Raw genomic sequence first — 25230 nt, forward strand, 5'->3', positions numbered from 1 at the left:
TTTTAATCTTAAAATATATTGTCAAGTGCATAATTCTTAGTAATCTTAGTAATTTAAAAAAAGTATCAGCGGGTACTCGTTGTTTACTAAAAATTATAAAATAATAAACAAAAGAAGGTTAAAAATATAACAGTTATCAGCAATGTTAAAACACATATGATTTCTTCTTTTAATAGAATCAGCTGCATTAATTCAAGAAATTTATGTGCACTGAAGCATGAAAATCTCGTATATAAGCTTCTTAAATTTTATTATATTATACATTTTTTAAATTAACGCAGCCAATCTACTAAGAAGGACAGGCCAATAAATTACTAGCAAGTGTGTATGTGTGTGAACAGAAGCAGCAGATATAAAATGAAAAGAATAATTTATTAAGAGATATCGATAATCTCTTAATTGTTTATTGTTGATATCGAAGGTGGTACCCAACCACCGAAGGCCGTCTCTAACTCCTTTNTGAAGCATGAAAATCTCGTACATAAGCTTCTTAAGTTTTATTATATTATACATTTTTTAAATTAACGCAGCCAATCTACTAAGAAGGACAGGCCAATAAATTACTAGCAAGTGTGTATGTGTGTGAACAGAAGCAGCAGATATAAAATGAAAAGAATAATTTATTAAGAGATATCGATAATCTCTTAATTGTTTATTGTTGATATCGAAGGTGGTACCCAACCACCGAAGGCCGTCTCTAACTCCTTTGCAGCAGCCAAACAGAGACGGTCCTGATATGGTGCAGCTATTACCTAAAAATTTTTAACACACCGTTCAATGAATCACTTACTTTTCAGACAACTTTCTCAACATATCTCATTATCAAATATTTAATTGTCTGAAAAATGTTCCAACTTTTCAGACGTTTTTAATCCTTTTAGAAGATATATTTTAATATTACGAGATATACATTTTCTTTCTTTTAAGTTGTGGAAATAATTTCAGTATCGAATAAAAAATTTCATTAAGATTTATCCTTTAACTATATCAATTAAATTTGAATCAAGATGAAAACCGGTCCCGAAAAGATTAGGATATTTTAAACATCTCCCTCCAAATTTCAAACTCAATCTGTTTACCTGAAAACCTATGGGCATCCCCTTGTTGTTAAGTCCCATTGGTATTTGTACTGCGGGGAAGCCAAGGATATTAGCTAAACTACAATACGCCATGCTACTTCTTGCTTCAGCGAGGACCGGTTCCGGGAAAGGTGCTGTGATTCGGAAAGTTGGATAAATTAACACTCCGTTTTTTCCCAATAAATTCTCCAATTTCTGTTTAAATTCCTTGAACTCCAGGAAGTAATTACGTAAGGTCTCCTTTCCCGAGAACATAGGAAAGATATGCTTCATAGACTCGAAACATAGTAAAGACATCGTGTACTGCGACTGCCCGAATATAGCTTTTATCATTTCTACTATAAGGTTCTTTCGAAGCTGTAATGAAAAATATACAGATCCAAGTTATCGCGTGCGTTGATATCCCCACGCGTGTAAGGGACATACGTCTTCTAAAATTTTGTTTATATCGGTACCTTGGGATTCTTGGTATCCATAAGTAAGTTAATCTGTCCCACATCCAAAAGATGCGCCAATATCATTTCGAATAACCGCGCAGGCCACTCTATCGGTATCTGTACAACCACAGTTAGAATTAAATTCATGAAAATGTTGGATACAGATGATACGTGCTGGACCTATATTATAAAGACATACCTCCTCCGTATGAACATCGCGTTCGACAAAATGAATAGCAGCTTTTAGAATGCATTGTTTGAATTCCGGTGACAGTGACAAAATGCTAAGTGATTTACTCAGACTGTCTCGGTAATAGACCTTCATTTGCTTCCAATCGACCGGCTCGTCTAGACATAAGTCGCAATTGGATTTCATCGATATCACTTTCATAAACAGACTGAGATCGTCTGCGTACCTAGTCATCGGGCCGAACGTCATGTAATTTTGGAAATTTTCGTTATTGTTCGATGGAAAATGATCTCTGCTCGGAATAACTTCTGTAATATGAGAAAAAGAATACGATGAATTATTGTAAAAATTAAAACTACACATTAATTTAGTTCCTTTGAACTGTTATTTAGTTCCTATTTATTCTAATGATGGAATTTTGACTTCCTAACTTTTCAATAATAGATTATAAACAAAGAAGTAGGTGAGAGAAATCTGAAATAAATAAAATTCAGGTGTTTCATTTAAACGAAGGAAAAGGTCGACTTACTCGGCGAGGGTTTGAATCCAAAGATCCCGCAGAAAAGTGCTGGTAACCTTATAGAACCGCCGATGTCCGAGCCGATTCCGATCAAGGAACTGCCTGCGCCGAGCAATGCAGCCTGAAATAAATTCATTTATCGAATAATTTATACAGTATTTAGGAGAAAAACGATTTTTCTATAAAAGCGTAACTTTTCGGACTAAGAATGTAACATTGATTTTAATCATATCTGTGATGCAACGAATTGACGTCACATACACATATAAGAAATAGTTTTTCAGAAGTGGCACTCCGCAGGAATAGAATATTCATAGGTTGGTCAAGGAGCATATACTGACCTACGTCAATCTCTACGTCGCAAACGGATTTCATTTTATAGTATTAGTAACATATCAATGCGCATAACAATTAAATATCACGTAATATTTTCATATCTAAGATAGAACAGAAAATAGAACAGAAAATCACTGTAACGTCGAAACATAAAATCCGAGAAAATGATCAAATTATGTCGATTAAATTATGATTGACAATTTAATTATTACAGTTATTTTTTTCATTTTTAATTATTACAGTTATATTTTCATAATTTTGACGTCTGCGTAATTTTCCGTTATGCTTGGGATCATGCTATACCTTCTTTATAATTATATTACGCTGAAGATAACCGGTGGACCTTATAGCACTATTGAAAAATCAAGTATTGGTAACCTACCAATAAGCGTAACACAGTCTATGTATCAATTATAATAATGCAATTGCAATTTTCGGAAGACTTAATCGAATATGCATACATACTGCGCGCTGGACATGAACATCCACGCGAAATATCGTATTAAAAAAATATTATCTCACCTCACCGCCGGATGAACCGCCGGTTATGTATCTGGTATCGTACGGATTATGCGTACGACCGTATAGAAAATTGTAGCTGTCGAAACCACAGCACAGTTCCGGAGTGTTGGTGACGCATAGCGGTATCGCGCCGGCATCTCGCAGCGTCTTGACAACAAAAGTATCGGTGCTTGCTTTCCTTCCTTTGAGAGGTAAAGTGCAGCCCGTATGACTGAGTCCTGTTAATGTCATTACATGTTACAGAGAATTTACGCTGTCACCTTTCGCGCACACACAAATCTTTGTATTGTTCAGTTTAATTTTATTTTATAATTTACATTGAAACATTACCTGTTTCTGAATCGATCGCGTTCGATGTGTTTATTACGAAAACAATACTGGCGTTATCGTGAAGAGAAAAAAGTAAAATTTAAGAAAGAAAACAATAATAAAGCAATAAAGAGATTACGTACCTTTAACAGGTAAACTTTCTTTCACAGTGAACGGTATACCGAAAAGCGGTTTTTGTTTTTGTAATTCTACGATATCCACATTGCCAGCTTCCAACAGGTTATCACAATTTTTCGCCTCGGTTAAAGCGATCTCGAATCGGTCTTCGGCGATGGCGTTTAGATAAGGATTCACCTCCTTGATTCGTTTGATGTATGCGCTTACCACTTCGTAGCTTGTATACTAGATTTTTTAAATATAAGTATTTATAAATTGTTTATTGCTCATAAATATTTAATAATTTAAAAACCAAATATTTCTGTATCGTCACTAAGTGTGACATATCATATGTAATATAATAATTAACTCAGTAAGCAAAATGTTATCACGAAAATTTTTTAACATATTATAAAGATCATATATGAAATTTGCACATATATGGCTATATATAATCTTATATGTCCACAGCGAAAAAATACTGTTGTTTACAAATGATATGCAATTATATGCAATCGAAATAAATGCTTCTGGCTACTTATGCTTCTCACAGCATATGATATCGACATTTAATTAAATGATATAACATTATTTTTTTCGTATAGACTTGTATGGTCACATGTGTAACCACATATATAGGGCAAAATTCATAAATGATTTTATATAATTATATATAATCATTTTTTTCCGGATAGGAGAGAGAATTGTTATTAGATAATTTTACGTATTACCTATTACCTTTATTGTTACAGAATTACCTTTCTTTCTCTGATTTTTTTAGCTAGCTCAGTAGCACTTATCATCAATAAGGGCTCTGTTATTGGTGGTATACTTGGTGGCTTCCTGTAGTGGATAAACGATAGTATCCAAACCAATGCTAGGTATATACCGTTAACGACGATGAATATTATTTGCATTAAAAAATACATCTAAAAAATAAAAATTATTTATGTAACTCATCGTTTCGTGCTGATCAATATCAGGAATGCATCAGTTGCAATTGTTTATTTTCTGAGACATGAGTACAATTTAGAAAAGTGAAAATGAGTATGTAAATAAGTAATGAGGGTATAAATTACGCTAGAGTAGTTCCTAATATTTCAAAAGAAGGATTTAATTACTATATTAACTCTCTATATATTTAATTAATTAAATAATTGACTGTATAATGTGTTTAACACATTAACTGCCACGTCAGTCACCAGTAACTGACAGTATAAAGTACGATATAAAACAAAAAATTTACATAGTTTAATAAGTAATTCCAGGATCGTATAATTAATATATTTAAATATTTCTTATCAAAAAATTTTAATGGATTTGGCCTGACGGAGATTTCCTTCGAAATGCGCGTAGCAGTTAACGTGTTAAAGAAATTAATTAAATAATTGATTATATAATATATTTAATGAAATTTATTTCGATACAAAAGAACGATCACGTACAGCTAACGGGAGCAGAAAAAGGTTTAGAAATTGCTTTACCTTGCTTTTATATAATCCAGCCGTTTTACTTCAGTCCGTCTAATAGGAATAACTGCGAATAATAAGTTGATTGCTGCTGTTTTTATACTTCTTCTACTAGATATATTCGATCGTTATGTCATGTTTTGACGACAATCCTCTAACTTTCAATATTCACGCGGCGTTGTCATGACGCACAAATGTAGCATGTGTAGTACAATGTATTATAACGCATGTAGTTATGTAAAGAAAGAAGGGGAATCTATGCCACGATAACGTAGCGAGAATGATAACATAGTTTAATATTAGAAAATACGTCTCAGATATGTCTTAATACTAGGCCTGCTGCTTTTTACACACTAATAATAAAAATTATTGTAGAAGAAGCAAAAATATCAAAGATGTAAGAAACTTCCAGGAAGGATTAAGAAAATAAATTAGTATCGTATAGTAAATATTGTGTCGATGAAATCTAAATATCAAGGACACATTGATTAGTTGTGGAATTGCAAGTCACGTTTGATTCGATTCGTAATGACGCAAATTGTGATATTTCCCACACAGTATATTTTATTTGAAAGTCGTCCTACATCATTTTGGAATATCGCAATATCCATGAGATATTCTAAGATCTCAGATGTTGGATATCCATCAGATGCACAAGTATCCATCTATCAAGTTGCGTCATAAGCTTCATTCTAATATTCACTGTCAGTGCTGCAAATCTATAGTATACTATACGTAACATAAACTATAGATTTAAGCGCTGACAGTGAATTATGGAACATAACCAGAGAGGTAATGATTTCTGATTGGTTGACTTATTGCATATGGCGGATCAGCATAATTTGAATTTTAGGAAACGAGATCAACACAGACGCTAACGTTACGCGTGCGCTATTTAGCTAATTATTATTATATTATTATATTATATTATTATATTATTAAATAGAAAAAAAAATAGTTTGTGTAATTAAATAAGGACCAGACTGAAATTTGTTGACGAGAAGACGATATACCTCTGTTACACAAAACAACACGTAATGGATCCTGCACATAGAACGCGGAAACGCTTACCGCGCGGCAAGAAATGGCCAATCAACGTGCCGTTTTTCCACGAGAACTAAAAGTTTATTGGCTGCCATGACGCTTCTTGCCGCGTGGCAAGCATTTCCGTGTTCTCGTGGGCAAAAGGCGTAACTTATTGTACCAATTCAGCGGTGCAGATAAAAAGAACAGACCAGAAATCTTACCTACGACTCTTCTGCAGCCGCATTGTAAATGACGCTTGATATCCGTTTCCACCATCATCAATACAATACAAATAATCTTTGTCCGGTGGTCCGAGAGTGTACACGTGTTCGCAGGGCCTTTGTTCGTTATAGAACCACCTATTTTTAATAAAGTAATTCTGTCTCGACAGCAAAACGCATTTTCTGGAATTCCATCTTACTGATACTAAATAGTGTTGCGATTATATATTCTATAGTCCATATTCTGAACATATTTTTATCAATAAAAGTGTCTTAAACGTGGTTTCTCAACCAATAAGTGGTTTCTAAGCTATTTTTAGAGGTATTTTTTATTAATAAAAGTGAGTTGAGAATATGAGTTAGCTTGTAACCAATTTTGAGAGAGTGAGTATATAATACAAATATAGAATCAGGCTAAAAGAATAGCATATACGTAGCGACAATGAATACTAAGGAAAAGGAGAAGTACATCGAGGAATTCGATTTTCCATTTTGCGATGAGTCCTTGAAATACGAGAAAGTTGCCAAAATTGGCCAGGGAACTTTTGGGTAAGCGCAACATCTAATGAGGGTGTTCCAGGTTATGTTAAAATATTGATCTGTTCTTTTTAGCTGAATTAGCTGCACTAGTTCAATAAATGTATGTACATTGAAGGGTAAGAAACTTGTACGTACATTTCATACACTTCAATGCATATGTAAATGTCTTGAACTAAATAGCCAGTTCAGCTAAAAAGAACAAACCATATAACATTATAATAAGCAAGTTCCATTTAACATTTGCAACGATTGCGAGCATCGTTCTGTCTTTGTTTAACATCCAAGAGAAACAAGGATAGAATGATGTTCACGATCGTTACAAGTGTCAAGTGGAACGTACTTCATGTTAGAACATTATATTGAGCTATTTCTTACTTTCTTTAATGTGTGTTATTATGTATCCTTAATTATTTTGCAGAGAAGTGTTTAAAGCCAGAGACAAGAAGAATAACAAGAAGTTTGTTGCAATGAAGAAAGTACTGATGGAAAATGAGAAAGAAGGAGTAAGTTTGTATCACATGAATGATATGAAAATATTTTACTTAGTATTTTCTTGATATATATTACATTTCATTAAATACTATCGCAGTTCCCTATTACAGCATTACGAGAGATAAAGATATTACAATTGCTAAAGCATGAAAACGTCGTAAATCTTATAGAGATTTGTAGAACACGAGGTAAATGTCATAGATTATATTAATATAATTATTTTTCTTATATAATCATGTAATTATAAATGATCATGGTTGCACAATTATATTAAAAATGTATAATTAAAAATGTATAATTATGTAATTCCAAATTTTTGATGTGATAACTTTTACATCAATATATATATAATTGAATTAATTTTGTTTTCAGCTACTCAGTATAATCGTTATCGCTCAACTTTCTATCTGATATTTGATTTTTGTGAACACGATTTGGCTGGCTTGTTGTCAAATGTAAATGTAAAATTTAGTCTGGGAGAGATCAAGAAAGTTATGCAACAACTATTAAATGGCCTTTATTATATTCATAGCAATAAGGTAAATTATACAGTTCTTTATTTTCCGATATATATATATGTATATATATATATATATATATATTTTTTTTTTTTTTTTTTTTTAATTACTTATATTTATATATATTTTTTTACAGATTTTGCATAGAGATATGAAGGCTGCTAATGTTTTAATAACAAAAAATGGCGTACTAAAGTTAGCTGATTTTGGTCTAGCAAGAGCATTCAGTACGAAAAATGGTCATTCTAACCGTTATACGAATAGAGTTGTTACTCTCTGGTATCGACCGCCAGAACTCCTGCTCGGTGATAGAAATTACGGACCGCCTGTAGATTTATGGGGTGCGGGTTGCATCATGGCCGAAATGTGGACTAGGCACGTGTACAATAAAATAGACATTTCAGTGATCTTTCATAATATTTTAAATGCTATCATTTAAAATTTATAGATCACCAATAATGCAGGGAAATACCGAGCAACAACAGATTATATTGATTTCGCAATTATGCGGCTCGATAACGCCCGAGGTATGGCCTGGTGTTGAAAATTTAGAACTGTTTCTTAAAATGGATCTTCCTAAGGGACAGAAAAGGAAGGTAAGAAGCCAGCGGAACGCAGCCTTATACAATCTTGCATTTCGCGTAATTGCTCAGACACTTAGAAATCACGTTTTTGCTTTACACTGTGCTTTCCGAAAATCAAAATTCCTTCTTCACGGATTTCTGTTTGGAATTTAATTTTTAACGATTTCATAGGTCAAGGATAGATTAAAACCGTACTTGAAGGATCCGTCCGCTTGCGATTTGTTGGACAAACTTCTAATCCTCGATCCTAATAAGAGGTGTGACTCAGATTCAGCATTAAATCATGATTTCTTCTGGAATGACCCGATGCCGTGCGATCTTAGCAAGATGCTAGCGCAACATACTCAGAGTATGTTCGAATACCTGGCGCCTCCAAGACGACCCGGTCACATGCGTCACCCGCATCATCAAGTACCTGGCGGAGCAACCAAGCCTACTACTAGTACTGCTACTACTACTATGGCAGAAAGTGGGTATCAAGATCGTGTCTTCTAGCATATTTTATTTCAATGTGCGTAACGCATTTGCATTGACTTGCATTTTCGTTATTTATGTCTACTAATGGAATCTTCAACTATAATCTCATGCTAAGAAATCAATTCTATTTAGCTCATTTTACTCGTTAGATTAAGCTTAGAAAAATGTTTAGAAAAAAAAAGAAACGTTACCATTTGACTTTTTTTTCTCTCATATTCGTTAAGCCTAAAATATTATATTTTAGTCAACTTTAGAAATCACTGAAAACAGGCCAATAAGAACCAAGCGCGATTGTCGATGCGAATATATTTATTGGATTTATGTCGAAGGATAAACAATTATACTGTTATATAAATCTAATAAATGTATTCGCACTTGGTTCTTATTATTATTGGTTATTATTGATCTATCGATGTTTTCAATAATTTTTATAGTATCTCTTAGAATTCTAATTTTTTTCATGAGTATTAGAAATTTACTTTAAAAACGTATATAAAACTTATCGAAATCAGGCAGAGATAATTTTGTGTCTTACCTCTATTTTCATGTACTTTGTGTAGATTAAAAAATTTATATGGGACAAAAGGCAGGAAATTTGTTGGTACCTGTTATACTTATATAGTTCAAATTCAACTATATGATAATTTTCTTATACATGCAAGAAAAAATAATCTAAGAGGCAATTGGACGATCTTTAATGACTTTTTAGATGTTGTGTCATTACCATAACATTGACAGCTTCAATGTAATTATCAAATATTTTATATTTGAAATATTTTTCCATTGTAATCACAAACCAGTGGATTAAGAAATAAATCACCGCCGTGTTGTCACTCATTGTTCATTTTAATAATTGGAACAAATGAAAGGAAAGCTCTAGCTAAAAGCTATTGCGCAATTGTGAGACTACAAATTTATTTCTAACAAACTTCCCAAACACAAAAATAAATTTTGAGCAAAAGACATATTTGTAAATAAACATTTATTGATAACAAATTTTCGTTATCGTACGCAAATTTTGCTGACTTGTCCTATCACGATGTAATATAATTTTGCATTTTATTAATTTTTTAAATATATATAATCCTTTAAAAATGAGTACGAACGTGGTATAGCGGACAGCGCACTGATCTGCTATATTAGAAGTCCCGGGTTCACCTCCCGATAGAACCAAAATATTTTTATGCGCTCGTGTCTCTTTAACGATGAACTGGCAAACCATCGAGAATATCTTTGCCAGGAAAACTCTACTCAAACTGCCGTTCGGAATCAGCGTTAAACCGTAGATCCCATATACTTTTGTATAATCTATTAGGGGGACCGGAAAGTAATGTCGCTTTCTTAAGTTAAATTCTCACGACTACATTTTTAACAAGTTTTTATTTCTAATCAACAATATATTCACCTTCGTTATCAACAACCTTTTGCCATCTAGTATACAAATTTTCAATGCCGGAGCGGTAAAAATCAATCAAATCAAATATCGACATGCGCAGAAACGACATTACTTTCTGGTCTCCTTAATATATACGCACCATAAATATATGCGTTTGGGGATCGGACAACGGCGAAAGACGTTACAAGCCGATATATATCATTATTTAATTATATTTTTATGAGTAATTGGTGAAAAGTTTAAGATCAATGTGTGTGTCATGAAATATGGAGAGCTAATAATGCCAAACAACTGAAGATTTTAACTATATAACGAAACATTTATTCTTAAGCAAGTTAACAATATAAAAAAAGTTACTGTGTTTCGACAAATGCTAAGCATAAAAAATATTTAAAAAACTACAAATACATAGATGCACTTGCTAATTAACCAGACGTAAATAGCTGTTAGATATATGATGAATATTCATAAAGATATGAATTTCAGTAAAATGTATACGAGAATATATAAATAAATCTTTTATACTAATGGATTTTCATGATTTCTTTCAGTCATTATTTATATCCGTTTTGATTAGAAATTAATAATTAGAATATTCTTCGATAAAACTAATATAATTTGTATAGATTCCGCTATTATTTTGATAATATCAATCTTAGCGCTTTTGCACTTGTATGTCATGTATTTTATACATGTGTTATGTATGCTGAATATAGTGAGTGAGAGGTGGAGAGCCCAAGAGACTAAGGTATGTATTACGGACTCGTTCGGAATTGATTACGATTGGAATTGTTGAATTATTTCTTATAAAATATGAGAGAAAATCTAGAGAATAACTGATTGCTCTCGATCAGAATTCATTCTTAACAGTCCCATAATAAACAGTTCCATATCTGCCAAGATGCCTGATTCTACTGTTAACTGTTAACAACCGTATTGTTATCGTCATTGTGCAGGTATAACATAGGGCAGAAAAATTGCAACAACGCCGTAACAATAATGACATGTCGTCAAAAATTACAGAATCAATCTACATCTGTTATAAAACTGTTTGGATTCGATTCCGATTGGAATAATTCCGTTTTACGATGGTTTTGCTATTATGAACACTCGGATTGTTTCCGAATCGATCGAGAAGTTTCCGAATTCACCTCGCAAGCAAGCGGAAAATCAATTCCGATCGAAATATGGTTACGTAAAGGCAAGTGTAATTATCCATTTGGCACAAAAGCTAACGTTAATTTTGCGCATCCAAAAGCTATAACCGCTCACTAAACGCTTAGTGTATTGTATTCTTGTATCTAATATGGATATAATAGATACAAGAATACTATATATCACTTAAAATGAAATATCTTGTATATATTATCACGTCCCGGATAGTTCGCGACACATACGACGGAAACGGTTTCGCCGTGCTGCTTAAGTGATTGAGCGTTAAATTACCGTAAAAGTTGCTTTTTCATCGTTTAATCGAGTTGGAGAATTAATGTGAGATCGTCGGGATGGATCGGCGAAAATAAGGAAAAACAAATTAAGACTGATATATTGAAATAAAGAAAGTGCTACTATTTATTGAATTCGCGCAATGAAATTCTAAGGTCGCAATCGATTTGGCAACTGATTCTTTGCGATATGAGATCTATGGTCATGCGCGAAGGTACGCTGCGCTGTGTCTACGCATAAATGCGATATTACAAAATGTGAAGACGGACATATATTTGATGGCTGCTAATCCAGCACAGTAAATCTTGAAAGTTTTACGTCACTTTGAGAGAAGAAAGAGACAGACAACTTTACAGAGACGAACGGGCCGCTATTCTAAATCGGCGATTTTAACTATATAAATACTCTAAGAGGTATTATGTATAAAAAAACTATATAAATATTCTTCTAAGAGGTATTATATATAAAAATTAACTTTGCTAGTAAACAGCTAAAATCTTTCTAAAATCACTTCCAAAGTTGACTTAACGTAACATTTCAATTAAAAAAAAAAAAAAGTACGGAAAGAAGAGAACAATAAAAAAAAAGAGTCAGATAATAAAATTTCTCTTCTTTCCAAATGTTTTTTCTAAACCTAATCTAACGAGAACAAATTGGACAGAATTTATTCTTGATATGAGATTAAAATTGAGTCTTCCTTTATCGCATACGAATAACGAAAATGCAACATAGTTTAAACATTTTGGAATGACATATGCTAGAAGATATGTTCATGAAATTTACTTTCTGTCAGTTGTAGGGGTACAGGGGCCGGGTGTTTCGTCAGAGGGTGATATTTGAGGTTGATGTGTATTGCTGGATTGTTTTTGACGTGCAAAGTATTCAAACATACTTTGATGATGTTGTTCTAACATATTGGCAAGATCGCACGGCATCGGATCAGTCCAGAAGAAATCGTGATGTAACGATTCATCCGCGTCGATCCTCTTGTTAGGATCGAGAGTTAGGAGTTTATCCAACAAGTCGTAAGCGTGTTCATCCTTCAAGTACGGCATCAATTTATCTTTGACCTACATGAAATTATTAAAAATTAAATTCAAAACAGAAATCCGTGAAGAGGAAATTTGAACTTTGAGAAACATCATGTGAAGCAAAAATGCGACTTGTAAATGCTCTATTGTACGAACAATTTCGCGAAGTGCAAGATAGTATGTTACGTTTCGCTGGTTTATTACCTTTCTTGTCTGTTCCTTGGGGAGGTCCACCAAAGTCTTGAACAAATCGAGCTTTTCTACATCAGGCCATACTTCGGATGTTATCGAGCCGCACAAATTCGAAATTAATACAAGCTGATTTTGCTCGCTATTTCCTTGCATTATCGGTGACCTATGAATTTTAAATCTAATAACTAACAAACTAATTAAAAATATTATGAAAAATTTGCAATGTCTACTTTATTATACTAATATGTTTACTAATGTGTTATACTAATATTACGTGCCTGGTCCACATTTCGGCCATGACGCAACCCACACTCCATAAATCTACAGACGGTCCATAATTTTTTTCACCGAGCAGCAGTTCTGGCGGTCGATACCATAGAGTGACAACTTTATTCGTATAAGCAGATACTTTTACACTGAGCGCTCGTGCCAAGCCAAAGTCAGCTATCTTTACTACGCCTTTTTTGGTTACTAAAATATTAGAAGCCTTCACATCTCTATGCACAATCTGCAAATTATGTAATAATTTTATGTTATTTATATTATTACTATCATATTTGTCATTATTATATAATTTATTTATTATTATATAACATCGTCGTCGCCGTATTATTCTGGAATATAAAATATCGTACAACTTACTTTATTACAATGAATATAGTAAATACCGTTGAGTATTTGTTGCATAACTGTTTTGATCTCTCCCAGACTAAATTTTACCTTTACATTTGACAACAAGCCAGACAGATCGTGGTCACAGAATTCAAATATCAGATAGAATGATGCGCAATATTTATTTTCCTCGGTAGCTGAGAACAAAATAAATTCGGTTATGTGTAATTATATGTATAAAAGTTACAAATCTAAAGATTTGAGATTATATAATTATATTATTAATTACGTCTAATATTATTGCGCAGCCATGACTACGTATAATTATGATACAAGATAAAATAATATAATCTATAGTATTTACCTGTTGTCCTACAAATCTCTATAAGTTTTACGATATTTTTGTGGCTCAACACTTGTAATAACTTTATCTCTCGTAACGCTGTTAGAGGAAACTACAACAATATTTCATAATATAATGTATAGTAAGGAAGCACCAAGTAAAGCATTTTTATATGAATCATGTGATACAAAACTTACTCCTTGTGATTCACATTCCATCTGTATTCTCTTTATTGCAAACTTTTTATTATCCTTGTCCTTCGCTTTAAACACTTCTCTGCGAAATAATTAGGCACATATTGATTGATTTAAATCGGATCGTATTCCACTAACTATGAAAAAGCGTCCAACTACATATATATATATATATATATATATATCGCAGTTATTTTAGCAACGTTATTAAATTATTGTAGAAGAACATATTGTTCAGCGTGTAATGACACATGCATCGGATAATTCTTCGAATAAACGCGGTAAATTGCACCTTCGCTGAACACATCCCGATTTCCGTATTAAGAAACACGGTAATGTCTCACGCCAAGTGCATGCACGAGGTCGCCTGTGTATTTTACACGACGACACTAATTAAAAGGTTGCTAACTGTCATTTACAGTAAAACGGTTGATCGGAAAATCTTGACCGAGTAGCTGTGTGCAAGTAAAACAAGTTCAAATAAACAGAAAAGCCTTCTATCATTTTACAAAGGACAACGCAAAATTTCGTTATTAATGATTAAAAATAACCATATATAGAAACTTTTTTAATTAATAACTGAAAAATTTGCGTGTTATTTGCAAAATGGTGCAGGATTTTCTTATTCAGAGTGGCTTAATTTACTAGTATATAATAAACGTTGTACCTAACAACAGACATCAGTATACTGAATCTTAAATCTCGAATCTTGAATTTATCGTCAGGTAAAACAGTTGTTATATACTTGTAGATTAGGCTACTTTGAATAAAAAAATCTTGTATTGTTTTGCAAATAACATGCAAATTTTTCATTTATTAATTAAAGAAACCTCTATATATGACCGTTTTCAACAATAACTTGAAATTTTGCTTGGTTTTTTGCAAAATGGCAGAGGACTTTTCTGCTCAGTTTAACCCGTTCAACCTTCACACGAACGGTTGTTGAAACATACCAGACACCCTATATATGCAGTCATATACGAAAAAAATTCTTATATAAATCATATATAGTTATATATCATTATGTGTAATTTTATATGATTATATATAAACTTAAAAATTTGGGCTAGTATTTTAGTGTAGATTAGGTTCATTTCACATTGTAAATACTTTAGAAAGCTTAAAGAAGGCTCTTCAAAACGTTTGCGTGAACAGGACCTTAGCTATCGTATTCACTCAATATATATAACTCGAGAGCATCGCGATAATTCAGATAAAATATATATACATGTGAAATAACTATTTTCGACAGAAATATTTAAATTATATAACACAATAGTACAGAAAGAAACATCTTTATGTAATATTCCAACATGATGTATCAACATAATCTAAAACTCTCGCACGAGAGACGTTTTACTTACCCAAAAGTTCCTTGACCAATTTTAACAATTTTTTCGTATTTCGACAACTCATCGCAAAACGGAAAATTGAACTGCTGGACGTATGTTTCATTTTCTTTCTTATACATTAACGAGTCCATTTTATTATTTCTTAAATGTCTAGTTCAGTAAACAAGAAGATAAGTCGAATAACAGCCTAAGTTAACGATGCCCCAATAATGTCTCAACTGCTACACAAGAAACGAAGAGCAACGTTTTATTTAAAAACAACAAGACATGTGGCGATGTTACATAGTGTTATTACTTTTTTTAGAAGATTCCTTCAGTTTTTTACCTGACTATTTTTCACAAAAGTTCGTTTTCACAGCTTTCTGTTTTTTTTTTAACTTGAAGAGTTTGCAGGAGCCAAGAGCGAACTGTATATTTCAAAACAAAGACTGAAGCCAGCGACTCACGATGTTTGTTGCTTGTTTCCGTGCTGGATTGTTTGCTTGCTGGATGGAAGTGTTGCGTTCTGATTGATGCATTTCCGAAAATGAACGGAAATACACCAATCAGAACACAGTATTTCTATCCGGCAAATAATCCAGCACAAAAACAAGCCGCTGGCTTAAATTCTTCTTGAACGTTCTCGTGCTTTAAGATCGTCGTTCCAATTTCATTTCTCGTTATATGCTGAAAGTAAACAAAATATTTTTAGCACGAAAACGTATAAGGCGAATTTAAGAAGCATTTTTATGAGCAGCTCAAACTAAAATTTTATATTTTATAAAGAGAGAAGCAATAACTATGTCGCGATTACTGATTGATAGTTCCCTCACTTTATTGAATCAGTCATATTGCCATGAACGTGATGGAAAGTTGGATAGGCTGGACGTATATGCGAATATTGAGTCTGCAATGGAGCAGACGAAGTACTGCTATCAGCTCTTATGTATTTACGACGAGCAATGTGTGTATTTTCAATATTTCTAACTTAATATTTGAATTTATAATGATGCGGGTATTTAAAGTTTTACACTGTTCCTTTCGGAAATATAAAGAATTTTGCGTTAATGTAATGTTTCCTATAACGTATATTACCATTACAATTATACAAATATTGTGATATTGTGAAGCTTAACGACATTAACATTAACGTTCATTGCCAATCACGCGGTATCACGTGATGCGAGTTCTCACCAAACGGCCGATCACACGTTATCGCGTAATAGATATTTAGAGTACATAAATCCTACGTACATAATAATAAAAGCATATAAATAATATGTTAACTTATTTTGAGCACAATAAAAACTAAATAAAAAAATAAAAAAAATTTGGCCACCACACGAAATTCCAATTTTCAGCTTGGCAATGAACGTGTTAAGAATCTGTGCAATGTTGTTTATAATATATGTTGTAATATAATTACAGGATACATACTTTAGCTAATCCGTCCTGATGACTCGATTGTTCCCATTTAATCCAATAGTTACATTTGTATGTAACTATTTATTCACCTGAAAACCTTATATTAAATTGAAAAATTAATCTATTAAACACACACATGCACAGAACATACACGCACAGAACGCACACGTACAGAATGTGCGCGTCATGCCTATAGGAGTTATTACATATTTTTGATTATATAATCCTTTATTGCATATAGCATAAATTTTAAGTTTACAGTGTTTACAGTCTGCGTTATTTGTTTCTATGAGCCAGTGATGATAAATTGGATAGGCTGGACGCGTGATGATTTCGACGTTAAGGTAGTATGTAGAACGAATAAAATGAAATGCCGTTACTGTGCCCTATTATAGAAATATATATTTTTGCAAAATAAAAAGAAAAAAAAATATATATATGCATATTATCCTGGTATATACTTACCTATACTTAAACCTATAAATTCATCGTTTGTTTACAAGCTGCATCCCACCTAATTAATATTTATATATGCATATTAGGCTCTGCGCACACAATAGAAATATATTAAAAATAAATATTATTAAATATTAAGAATAAAAATTAAAAATAGTGTAATTAGATATAATGCACAATGGAAAAGAATGAAATATAAGATATAAATACCCGGGAAAAAAATGATTATATATGATTATATATAATTATATAAAATCATATATGAATTTTACTCATGTATGTGATTACATATATGATCATATATGTCTTACTAACATGCTACATAGTCTATGTTTACATAGTCGTAGCTTATAGCTTACATAAAGCTAGACAAAGTCAAAACGGACAAAGCGAAGATACTGCTTAAATATTTTCTCTCGTTCTCTCGTTCTCTCTATCTCTCTTTCTTTCTCTTTCTCTCTTTTTTCTCTTAGCACGAAGTCACCTGGCGGAAACAAAGGCAGTGTTCACTCCAGTTTGTTATATAGTTCAAAGGTTCAGAGGCTCGATTTTTAAATCATTCGTAAATATTCGTATACGTAAATTGTGAGTGATATCTAAAAAGCGTATTGCTTTTACGGAATATCTGTACGCTCATTGGATTCATATCACTCACAAATTACATATACGAATAGTTACGAATTTAGTTCCGATTAAAAAATCGAGCCAGGCCTGAATTCTCCATATTACTTACGTCGTATGACGAGTTTGTCAGATATTTTTGATTGGCTGTTGCATAGAGATTTTCTCGGGACCCTAACACTTTATCTAGACACTCTAGAAATTCTCTATTCGACAGCCAATCGACACATCTGACAAATTCGACATACAACGTAATATCAGCTTGTGATATTACACTAAAATGATGTCTTTTTTGGCGGGATGTTAGTGTATTCAGAACTTCGAGTTACCTGGGTAGTATCGGTTTTCAAGAATAAGGCTCGATATAAAATCGACGAAAGTGTTATAAGTGACAGTTTTTAATCGTGAGTAAAATCCACGAATTTATACTTCTTTTATTCTGTCAAATGATATATGTATTTAACCGTTGTTTTCCTAACCTATTAAGATTACTATATATGTGTTATATTCACTGAAATATATATATATATCTACTAGACGTATATACATGTATGTGTTATATTCACTGAAATATATATATATCTACTAGACGTATGTACACTGACGGTCGAAATGCGAGGCAAGGATATAGACCATATCTGTATCCGGTGTGTAGTTTCAATTATTATGCGTAAAAAATTAGAAAGAGGCAGGTAGTCCTTCAATGCAGTTTATGTCTCGTTTTCCGCTTATGCTGTAGCATGGCGTGTTCCAGTATATATATATTTATATGCATATTTCAGTGGTTATATATGTGATATTTGTGTAAAACTATAAATAGAAAACACAAAATGATAAGTGATTTTATAAAATTGATAATAAAATTGTGGATGTATTTCGTAAAAAAAATCTCGATATCATGTTTTGTTTTGAATGAACGCTGGCCTGTTTTAAGTGGTAGTTTAAATGGTAGTACATTTAAATCGTCCTTTGAAATGTACTTATGTTACGTCTATTCTTATTTTTCTTACTTTCTCTCTGTTGCAACCGAACATCATGATATACCGATGTGTCACGATGATTCTACCTCATGAGAGAACGTCCTCGATTTGTGCATTTAAGTGCAGTAAAGTGGAGATGAAGTTGAAATAGTGTAAGAGTGTGGAAGTACGAGGGTGAATCAAATATAAACCGGAATTATTTTTATACCCGCAGTGAGGCGAACGACCAGGCTTCTGAGCGTTATAGGTGGGGATACCTGAAGGAGATCCCCCCCTACGCGACCTCTCATTAGCGCTCCGTTAATCAGTATCACAATGTCAGAGCGGGAGGTGCCCTCGTCCGTTGCACAATGAATTATTATTAAATTTCTCACTGCAGAAAGCGTAAAACCGTCGGACATATTGAGAAGGCTTAAAGCACAGTTCGGGGACAATACGCTTAAGAAGACTTAAGTGTACGAGTGGCACAAACAATTTTTAGAAGGACGAGAAACTGTTGAAAATGAGGGGCACCGACGTCGACCAGCGTGACAGAAGAGAATATTCGCCTGGTTGGCAGCTTTATCGAGGGTGACCGTCGATTAACGGTCGCTGAAATTGCTTCTGAGGTCGGGATAAGCTTCGGCAGTGCTCAGGCAATCATTACTGACGACCTTGGGTTTCGAAAAGTATCCGCCAGATGGGTCCCTCGTCTTCTCACCGAAAATCAGAAACGGCACCGTTTGGAGGTGTGCGAACGGCTATTGACACGCTATCAGACCGAAGGGGAAGCTTTTTTGCACCGAATTGTGACTTGCGACGAAATTTGGGTGCACCACTACACCCCGGAATCCAAAGAAGCCAGTATGGAACGGCGAAAGAAAAGTGAATCAGCACTCGTCAAAGCCAAAACTCGGCTCTCAGCTGGAAAAGTTTTTGCAACTGTATTTTTTGACTTTAAAGGTATTTTGCACGTCGATTTTCTTCACGAACGTTGTACTGTGAACGCTGCATACTACTGCCAACTTTTGGACGAAGCAAAACGCGAATATCGTCGGAAAAGACGCGGATTTCCAAACCGAGACGTTATCCTGCTTCACGACAATGTCCGGCCCCATACAGCTGCCTTAACTCGTCAAAAAATTGAAGAACTGGTCTGGACTACACTGGAACACCCTCCTTACAGTCCAGACTTATCGCCCTGCGATTATCATTTGTTTGAACCACTGAAAGAATCACTTGGGGGACAAAGATTTGATAACGATGCTTCTGTCGAATCCTTCGTGAGCGATTGGCTGCTGTCACAGCCGCCTTCATTTTATGATAGCGGAATTAAAAAACTGGTTACCTGTTAGGAAAAATGTGTTTCGAAGTCCGGGGATTATGTAGAAAAATAGTTATGTATGTTAGTTTTTTTATGATGCTTCAATTAAACAAAAAAATAATAATTCCGGTTTATATTTGATTCCGCTNACCGAGACGTTATCCTGCTTCACGACAATGTCCGGCCCCATACAGCTGCCTTAACTCGTCAAAAAATTGAAGAACTGGTCTGGACTACACTGGAACACCCTCCTTACAGTCCAGACTTATCGCCCTGCGATTATCATTTGTTTGAACCACTGAAAGAATCACTTGGGGGACAAAGATTTGATAACGATGCTTCTGTCGAATCCTTCGTGAGCGATTGGCTGCTGTCACAGCCGCCTTCATTTTATGATAGCGGAATTAAAAAACTGGTTACCTGTTAGGAAAAATGTGTTTCGAAGTCCGGGGATTATGTAGAAAAATAGTTATGTATGTTAGTTTTTTTATGATGCTTCAATTAAACAAAAAAATAATAATTCCGGTTTATATTTGATTCACTCTCGTATGTTACGTCTATTTTTATTTTTCTTACTTTCTCTCTGTTGCAACCGAACATCATGATATACCGATGTGTCACGATGATTCTACTTCATGAGAGAACGTCCTCGATTTGCGCATTTAAGTGCAGTAAAGTGGGGATGAAGTTGAAATAGTGTAAGAGTGTGGAAGTATATAGACGACTCAAGTCGCGCCGCATCAGTGACGCGAACGACTAATGTATGTCTCGTATTTTTATGGAAGTTTGATCGGTAGCACACTGTGCAACACATGTCTCATCGTTAAATGCATCTGAAATCCTTGTGTTTAAATATGTGGAGAAATTTTCACGCATTAAATTCTTAAAACAATTTCTCAGTTAATATATACATGAAGTTGAAGAATCTCTTTAAAGTATCTAAACTCAAATTCAAGAATCCTCAATTTAATTTGTAGGATCTAATATGACACAATAAAAAATTATTCAATCCTTATTCTATTGAAATCTCGCGTAATATTCCAAGAATATTACGTAATATTTTTTTAATATTATAGGAATATTCTATCGATGTTATATGTCCACTTCACATAATATTCTTGAAGAATATAAAAATATTCTTAGAATATAAAAAAAAAATAATATAGAAAAATATATATAAATAAAAAAAAATATATATAAAGTTGAATATTTAAAAAAATATATAATATTATAATACCATTAAATAATATATTTTTTTAAATATTATTAGAACATTACGTCTAATATTCTAAGAATATGCCCAGAATATTACAATATTAAATAATATTACGCGCTTATAGGGTTGTTTGAATTACAACGTTCATAGAAATCAAGTTAAATCACCGATTCTAGATTTGAGTGATTCCCGCGATTTCCAAATATTTCATCGCGAATTAAGCGACACGCGCAATATCGAATTGTCACTAAAATTCGCGTGTATTTCAGATTACCTAATGTTCTCGAAGAACATCAAGACGACGTTATTGTGCGGCTCGAAAGAACTGAGCAAGTCCTTTATGTTCGAGGTATGTACGCAAAATGCGAAACGGGAACGGCATAAATTCGCCGTAAAGACTGATACACACGTACTTGACAGATCCCAACAAACTGTAGAAATCAGTAAATCAACGTGCGTCTAATCCCCGCAAAACGTTCGTACAAAATTTGCCCGCGCGTTTCAACGTAAACCTCGCATTTCTGCGTAGAGCAGCACGGTTAGTTTGCTTTCTTTAAGATCGATCGTTTGAAGAGTTCATCTTATTTACGGTCTATTTAAAACATTAATAACGAACACTCTCAGCACGGACGGATCTTCGGCGCGGTTCTCGTTTATTACCAATTATAATCACCAAATCCCCGCGATAGACTCATCGTCGCCAACTGGTGCGACTCATTTTTTTTTTCTTTTTTCTTCTCTTCTCTCTTTCTTCTCTCTACACGTTCCCGTCGCCGCTGGGTTAATACAAGAGCTATCAAACTGTCAACGCGTGTCGACATCGTTAATCGGCTCGTTACGCTTCCGTCTCTCTCTCTCTCTCTGCTCACTCGCTGCGTAAAATACCTGTCGGTCAGCGCGGCGTGTTTCCTGAAACACAGCTTTTCCTGGCTGCGCAGGCCGCGATATATTGGGCCGAGGAAGGACGACGTGTCGTTTATATTACGCCAGCGCCATTGGAAAGACAGCCGGCGGCCTGTCACGACAGAGGCAATCCAGCAGTCGCGGCTCTCAAGCTGATGAGATTTATGTAAGCGGAACATTTTTCTTCCTATCGCTACCGCGCGCGCCTGCACTCCGTTGCACGTGTGCAACTGCTCGCCGCGCTGCATAAAGAATCGATCTCGGCGAGAGTCGGCGCGAGTTTACGGCCGCCGCCGACGCGGGATTTACGCATCGGACTTTCCGATCGTGCGAGCGAGCGCGTGTGTGTGTCTCAAAAATGCGTAACGTTCGAAACTGATGCGGAAGGCCACATACCGCGTTCCACCACGCCGCTGGGCGACTTGACAAATCGATTTGTTCTCTCCTTCTCTCTCTCTTTCTCCTTTACCGCCTCCGCTCGGGAACATCTTCGTATTCGATCGAAGTCGCTGCATCCTCGTTTGAATTTATCGCGGACGTTTGCATGTGCGTTAGTTACGCGTTATTAATAATGTTATTCCGCGGAAGCTACGCGAAGGAGTTACAATTGCTTCACTTGTCACACACGAGCCGGCGCTTAATATTCCACGCCCGTGTAAGCATATGCGCGCCGCTTTACGAGCTCGTGTATTTTTTGTGCCAGAGGACAGGCATAGATCATGTCGAGAGAAATTACTCAGTCAGGCGCGCCGAAGATGAATGTATTTTTCATTTATCAATTTATTATAGTAACAGGAATCGCGCGCGCGCGCGCGTACTGTGCATACCAGCGTCTCGTGCAAAGCGATGCTTCCTCGAAAGAAATAAGTTTGCAAGGCAGCGACGGAATGCGGAAATCGCCGTGGATATCATCCAAAAATAATACGAATGGTACCGCTGAAAAATATTTCGCCGTGCGAAAATAGACGTTCGGACATACGATCGAGTGAAGCGGCACGAGTCGATTTCTCCACCGTCCTTTACCGTCGGATTCGTTCTAACGAGATCATCATCCCGCTCGACTGATTTGAACAAGTCGCAGTCGAGACTCGCGGACGTTGTTAATTTGAGATACGCACGCGTGCACCGGTGCATTTTACGTTCTATGGCTTAATAATCTACTCTCTCAGCTACCTGCCGGATTACGAGAGTCTCGCGGAGCAACTCGTCAAGTTGCACACTTACGCGGCCGTGCCGTCCGTACTTCTGATAGATGATTTGGACAATTACCTTAATGACGACGCTGCCGGAAATGATGCGTGCGCGCACATTGCCAGAACCTGCGCCCTGATACACCACTCGATGAAGTCATGCGCGCGGGCTCTGAAAATAAACGTAAGTGAAGCACCACATATGCGCAATAAAAAGCGTAGAGTTTGTTTTTTCAAGCGGGGGAAACCCGCCGTCGGATGTACGATACGTATCTCTTAAGTTCGATAGAAATTGTTGTTTATCGCTTGCGCAAACCGAGACTTCGCGTTCGTAGTATCGAGGAGCGCGAGCGCTATCTCGGTGCTCGAGAGGAACAGCTTCCTTCGAACGTACGCACAGTAGTGCGAAGGTGGAGAAAAACCCAAAATCTTGGAAATATTGTTTATATGTGCCGATTTCTTATTTCGGGATGCCCAGTGAACAATAATTATTCAATAATATTACATATATTAAGTAATATATTTTAAGTAATTTTATATTAATATCTTATATAAATATTGTATATTTGTATTATATAATATACAATATTGGCCAATGTTGAGCCAGGGTAACGCCAAAGGCGTATACTACTAAAATAGTATCTTATATCTTAAAAATAAATAGATTTTATCATATATATTTTATTCGTTTGATTTTATTATAGTACTTACAACAATGATATCTAAAGTTGAAAATTTTTTTTTATTTCATTGTCTATAAAAAATGCTCTACTTCCTTTCAAGCTCTTGATTGCATTTTTTGACAGCAGATACTATTACTGAACTGTTCTGTAAAAATTACGTGCCACTTTTTGCAATTTAACTGTAATTAGTACTTTTATATAGTATAAAATATTAATATAAAATATTATTTAATATATATATAATGTTACTAAATAATTATATAATATACATTCTTTTGTAACGCGCGCACAATTTGTGACAGTTATGAGCATAGATTAATAAAATTAGTGTTATTCTTATTTCACATCTACGTTAGGTGTTCTAATAGTACTTTCCATATGAGCTTAAAATTTCAAATAGAAACGTAAAAAAATGAAGTCATAAGGCATATAAAGAAATTCCGCAGTTATGAAGATTTTTTTTCGCACCTTCATGTACAGCACCACTGTGCGTCGCGGTATTGCGCGCTAAATAGCCTTTTGAACTCATAAAATGTAAAAACGATCATACAGGTGCACGTGTGTGCGTGGAGCAGTTCGACTCTGATCGACAATTTCCTTCAAACAATTTACTTTCGCAACGTCTGGAATTTGTCAGAAGCGGAAGACGGAAAGGCGATACTGTTGGAAGGGTCCACGGCCGGATCACCGTCGAAACAATCGTCGTATAAGTATCTAAAATTCGAAGACGGAATGCGCGTTCTTCAACAAATACTGTGCGATTCGGAGGAGAGTCCGTGATACGATGATTCAGTTAATAAATTCAGTTAATAAATCTATCCGTAAGAAATAACTGTCTTTGTTATTCTGGCTTATTTTCATTTTCAATCTTTCACATCTATTTTCCGGCTATTTAAATTTTGCAATTTTCATCTTTTTTATCTGTAATTATTATTTTTTTTTATTTCTAACAACGCTTTAACTCTTTCTCATCCTTCGTATCATAGTTACTGCAATAAGAAAGGGAAGAGAATTTCTGAGGAATCATCAAGCGTTCTGTTAACCGCTGCAAAAGCGTTACCACGTGACTTC

The 25230-nt window shown here is 34.5% G+C and overlaps 4 protein-coding genes across 7 annotated transcripts; 2 read left to right on the plus strand and 2 right to left on the minus strand.

Moving 5' to 3' along the window:
• Positions 1-6: 6 nt before the first annotated feature.
• On the minus strand, positions 7-5177 carry LOC106740560 (fatty-acid amide hydrolase 2-B-like). 3 transcript variants are annotated; one of them, XM_014611732.1, is made up of 10 exons: positions 4995-5176; positions 4269-4439; positions 3537-3756; positions 3085-3302; positions 2236-2347; positions 1716-2014; positions 1535-1633; positions 1080-1436; positions 683-752; positions 7-433 (listed from the first exon to the last, which is right to left on the minus strand). In XM_014611732.1, the coding sequence occupies exons 2-10, from the start codon at positions 4437-4439 to the stop codon at positions 396-398; spliced, it is 1584 nt and encodes a 527-aa protein (XP_014467218.1). In that variant the 5' UTR covers positions 4995-5176; the 3' UTR covers positions 7-395. The 3 variants fall into 3 exon arrangements, with proteins under 3 accessions (XP_014467218.1, XP_014467219.1, XP_014467217.1); XM_014611733.1 differs by lacking the exon at positions 7-433 and having other exon boundaries at positions 610-752; positions 1080-1319; positions 4995-5177; XM_014611731.1 differs by lacking the exon at positions 7-433 and having other exon boundaries at positions 610-752.
• Positions 5178-6251: 1074 nt separating this feature from the next.
• LOC106740559 (cyclin-dependent kinase 9-like) lies at positions 6252-10272 on the plus strand. The gene is made up of 7 exons (XM_014611730.1): positions 6252-6775; positions 7185-7269; positions 7356-7446; positions 7631-7797; positions 7913-8151; positions 8225-8372; positions 8532-10272. Exons 1-7 carry the CDS (start codon positions 6669-6671, stop codon positions 8853-8855), a joined length of 1161 nt encoding a protein of 386 aa, XP_014467216.1. The 5' UTR covers positions 6252-6668; the 3' UTR covers positions 8856-10272.
• A 1234-nt stretch (positions 10273-11506) lies between these two features.
• LOC106740562 (cyclin-dependent kinase 9-like) lies at positions 11507-17308 on the minus strand. 2 transcript variants are annotated; one of them, XM_014611737.1, is made up of 10 exons: positions 16820-17308; positions 16216-16289; positions 15729-16069; positions 15416-15624; positions 14055-14133; positions 13879-13969; positions 13545-13711; positions 13181-13410; positions 12915-13065; positions 11507-12749 (listed from the first exon to the last, which is right to left on the minus strand). In XM_014611737.1, the coding sequence occupies exons 4-10, from the start codon at positions 15532-15534 to the stop codon at positions 12459-12461; spliced, it is 1128 nt and encodes a 375-aa protein (XP_014467223.1). In that variant the 5' UTR covers positions 15535-15624; positions 15729-16069; positions 16216-16289; positions 16820-17308; the 3' UTR covers positions 11507-12458. The 2 variants fall into 2 exon arrangements, with proteins under 2 accessions (XP_014467223.1, XP_014467222.1); XM_014611736.1 differs by lacking the exon at positions 16820-17308 and having other exon boundaries at positions 15416-15621; positions 16216-16578.
• Positions 17309-18492: 1184 nt separating this feature from the next.
• LOC106752391 lies at positions 18493-24939 on the plus strand. Its single transcript, XM_014634067.1, has 5 exons — positions 18493-19806; positions 21653-21732; positions 22322-22452; positions 23456-23660; positions 24712-24939. The coding sequence occupies exons 1-5, from the start codon at positions 19710-19712 to the stop codon at positions 24937-24939; spliced, it is 741 nt and encodes a 246-aa protein (XP_014489553.1). The 5' UTR covers positions 18493-19709.
• Positions 24940-25230: the final 291 nt, after the last annotated feature.

Source organism: Dinoponera quadriceps, unplaced genomic scaffold, assembly GCF_001313825.1.
Source record: "Dinoponera quadriceps isolate SergipeBrazil2010 unplaced genomic scaffold, ASM131382v1 scaffold396, whole genome shotgun sequence".
In the NCBI taxonomy this organism is placed as follows: domain Eukaryota; kingdom Metazoa; phylum Arthropoda; class Insecta; order Hymenoptera; family Formicidae; genus Dinoponera; species Dinoponera quadriceps.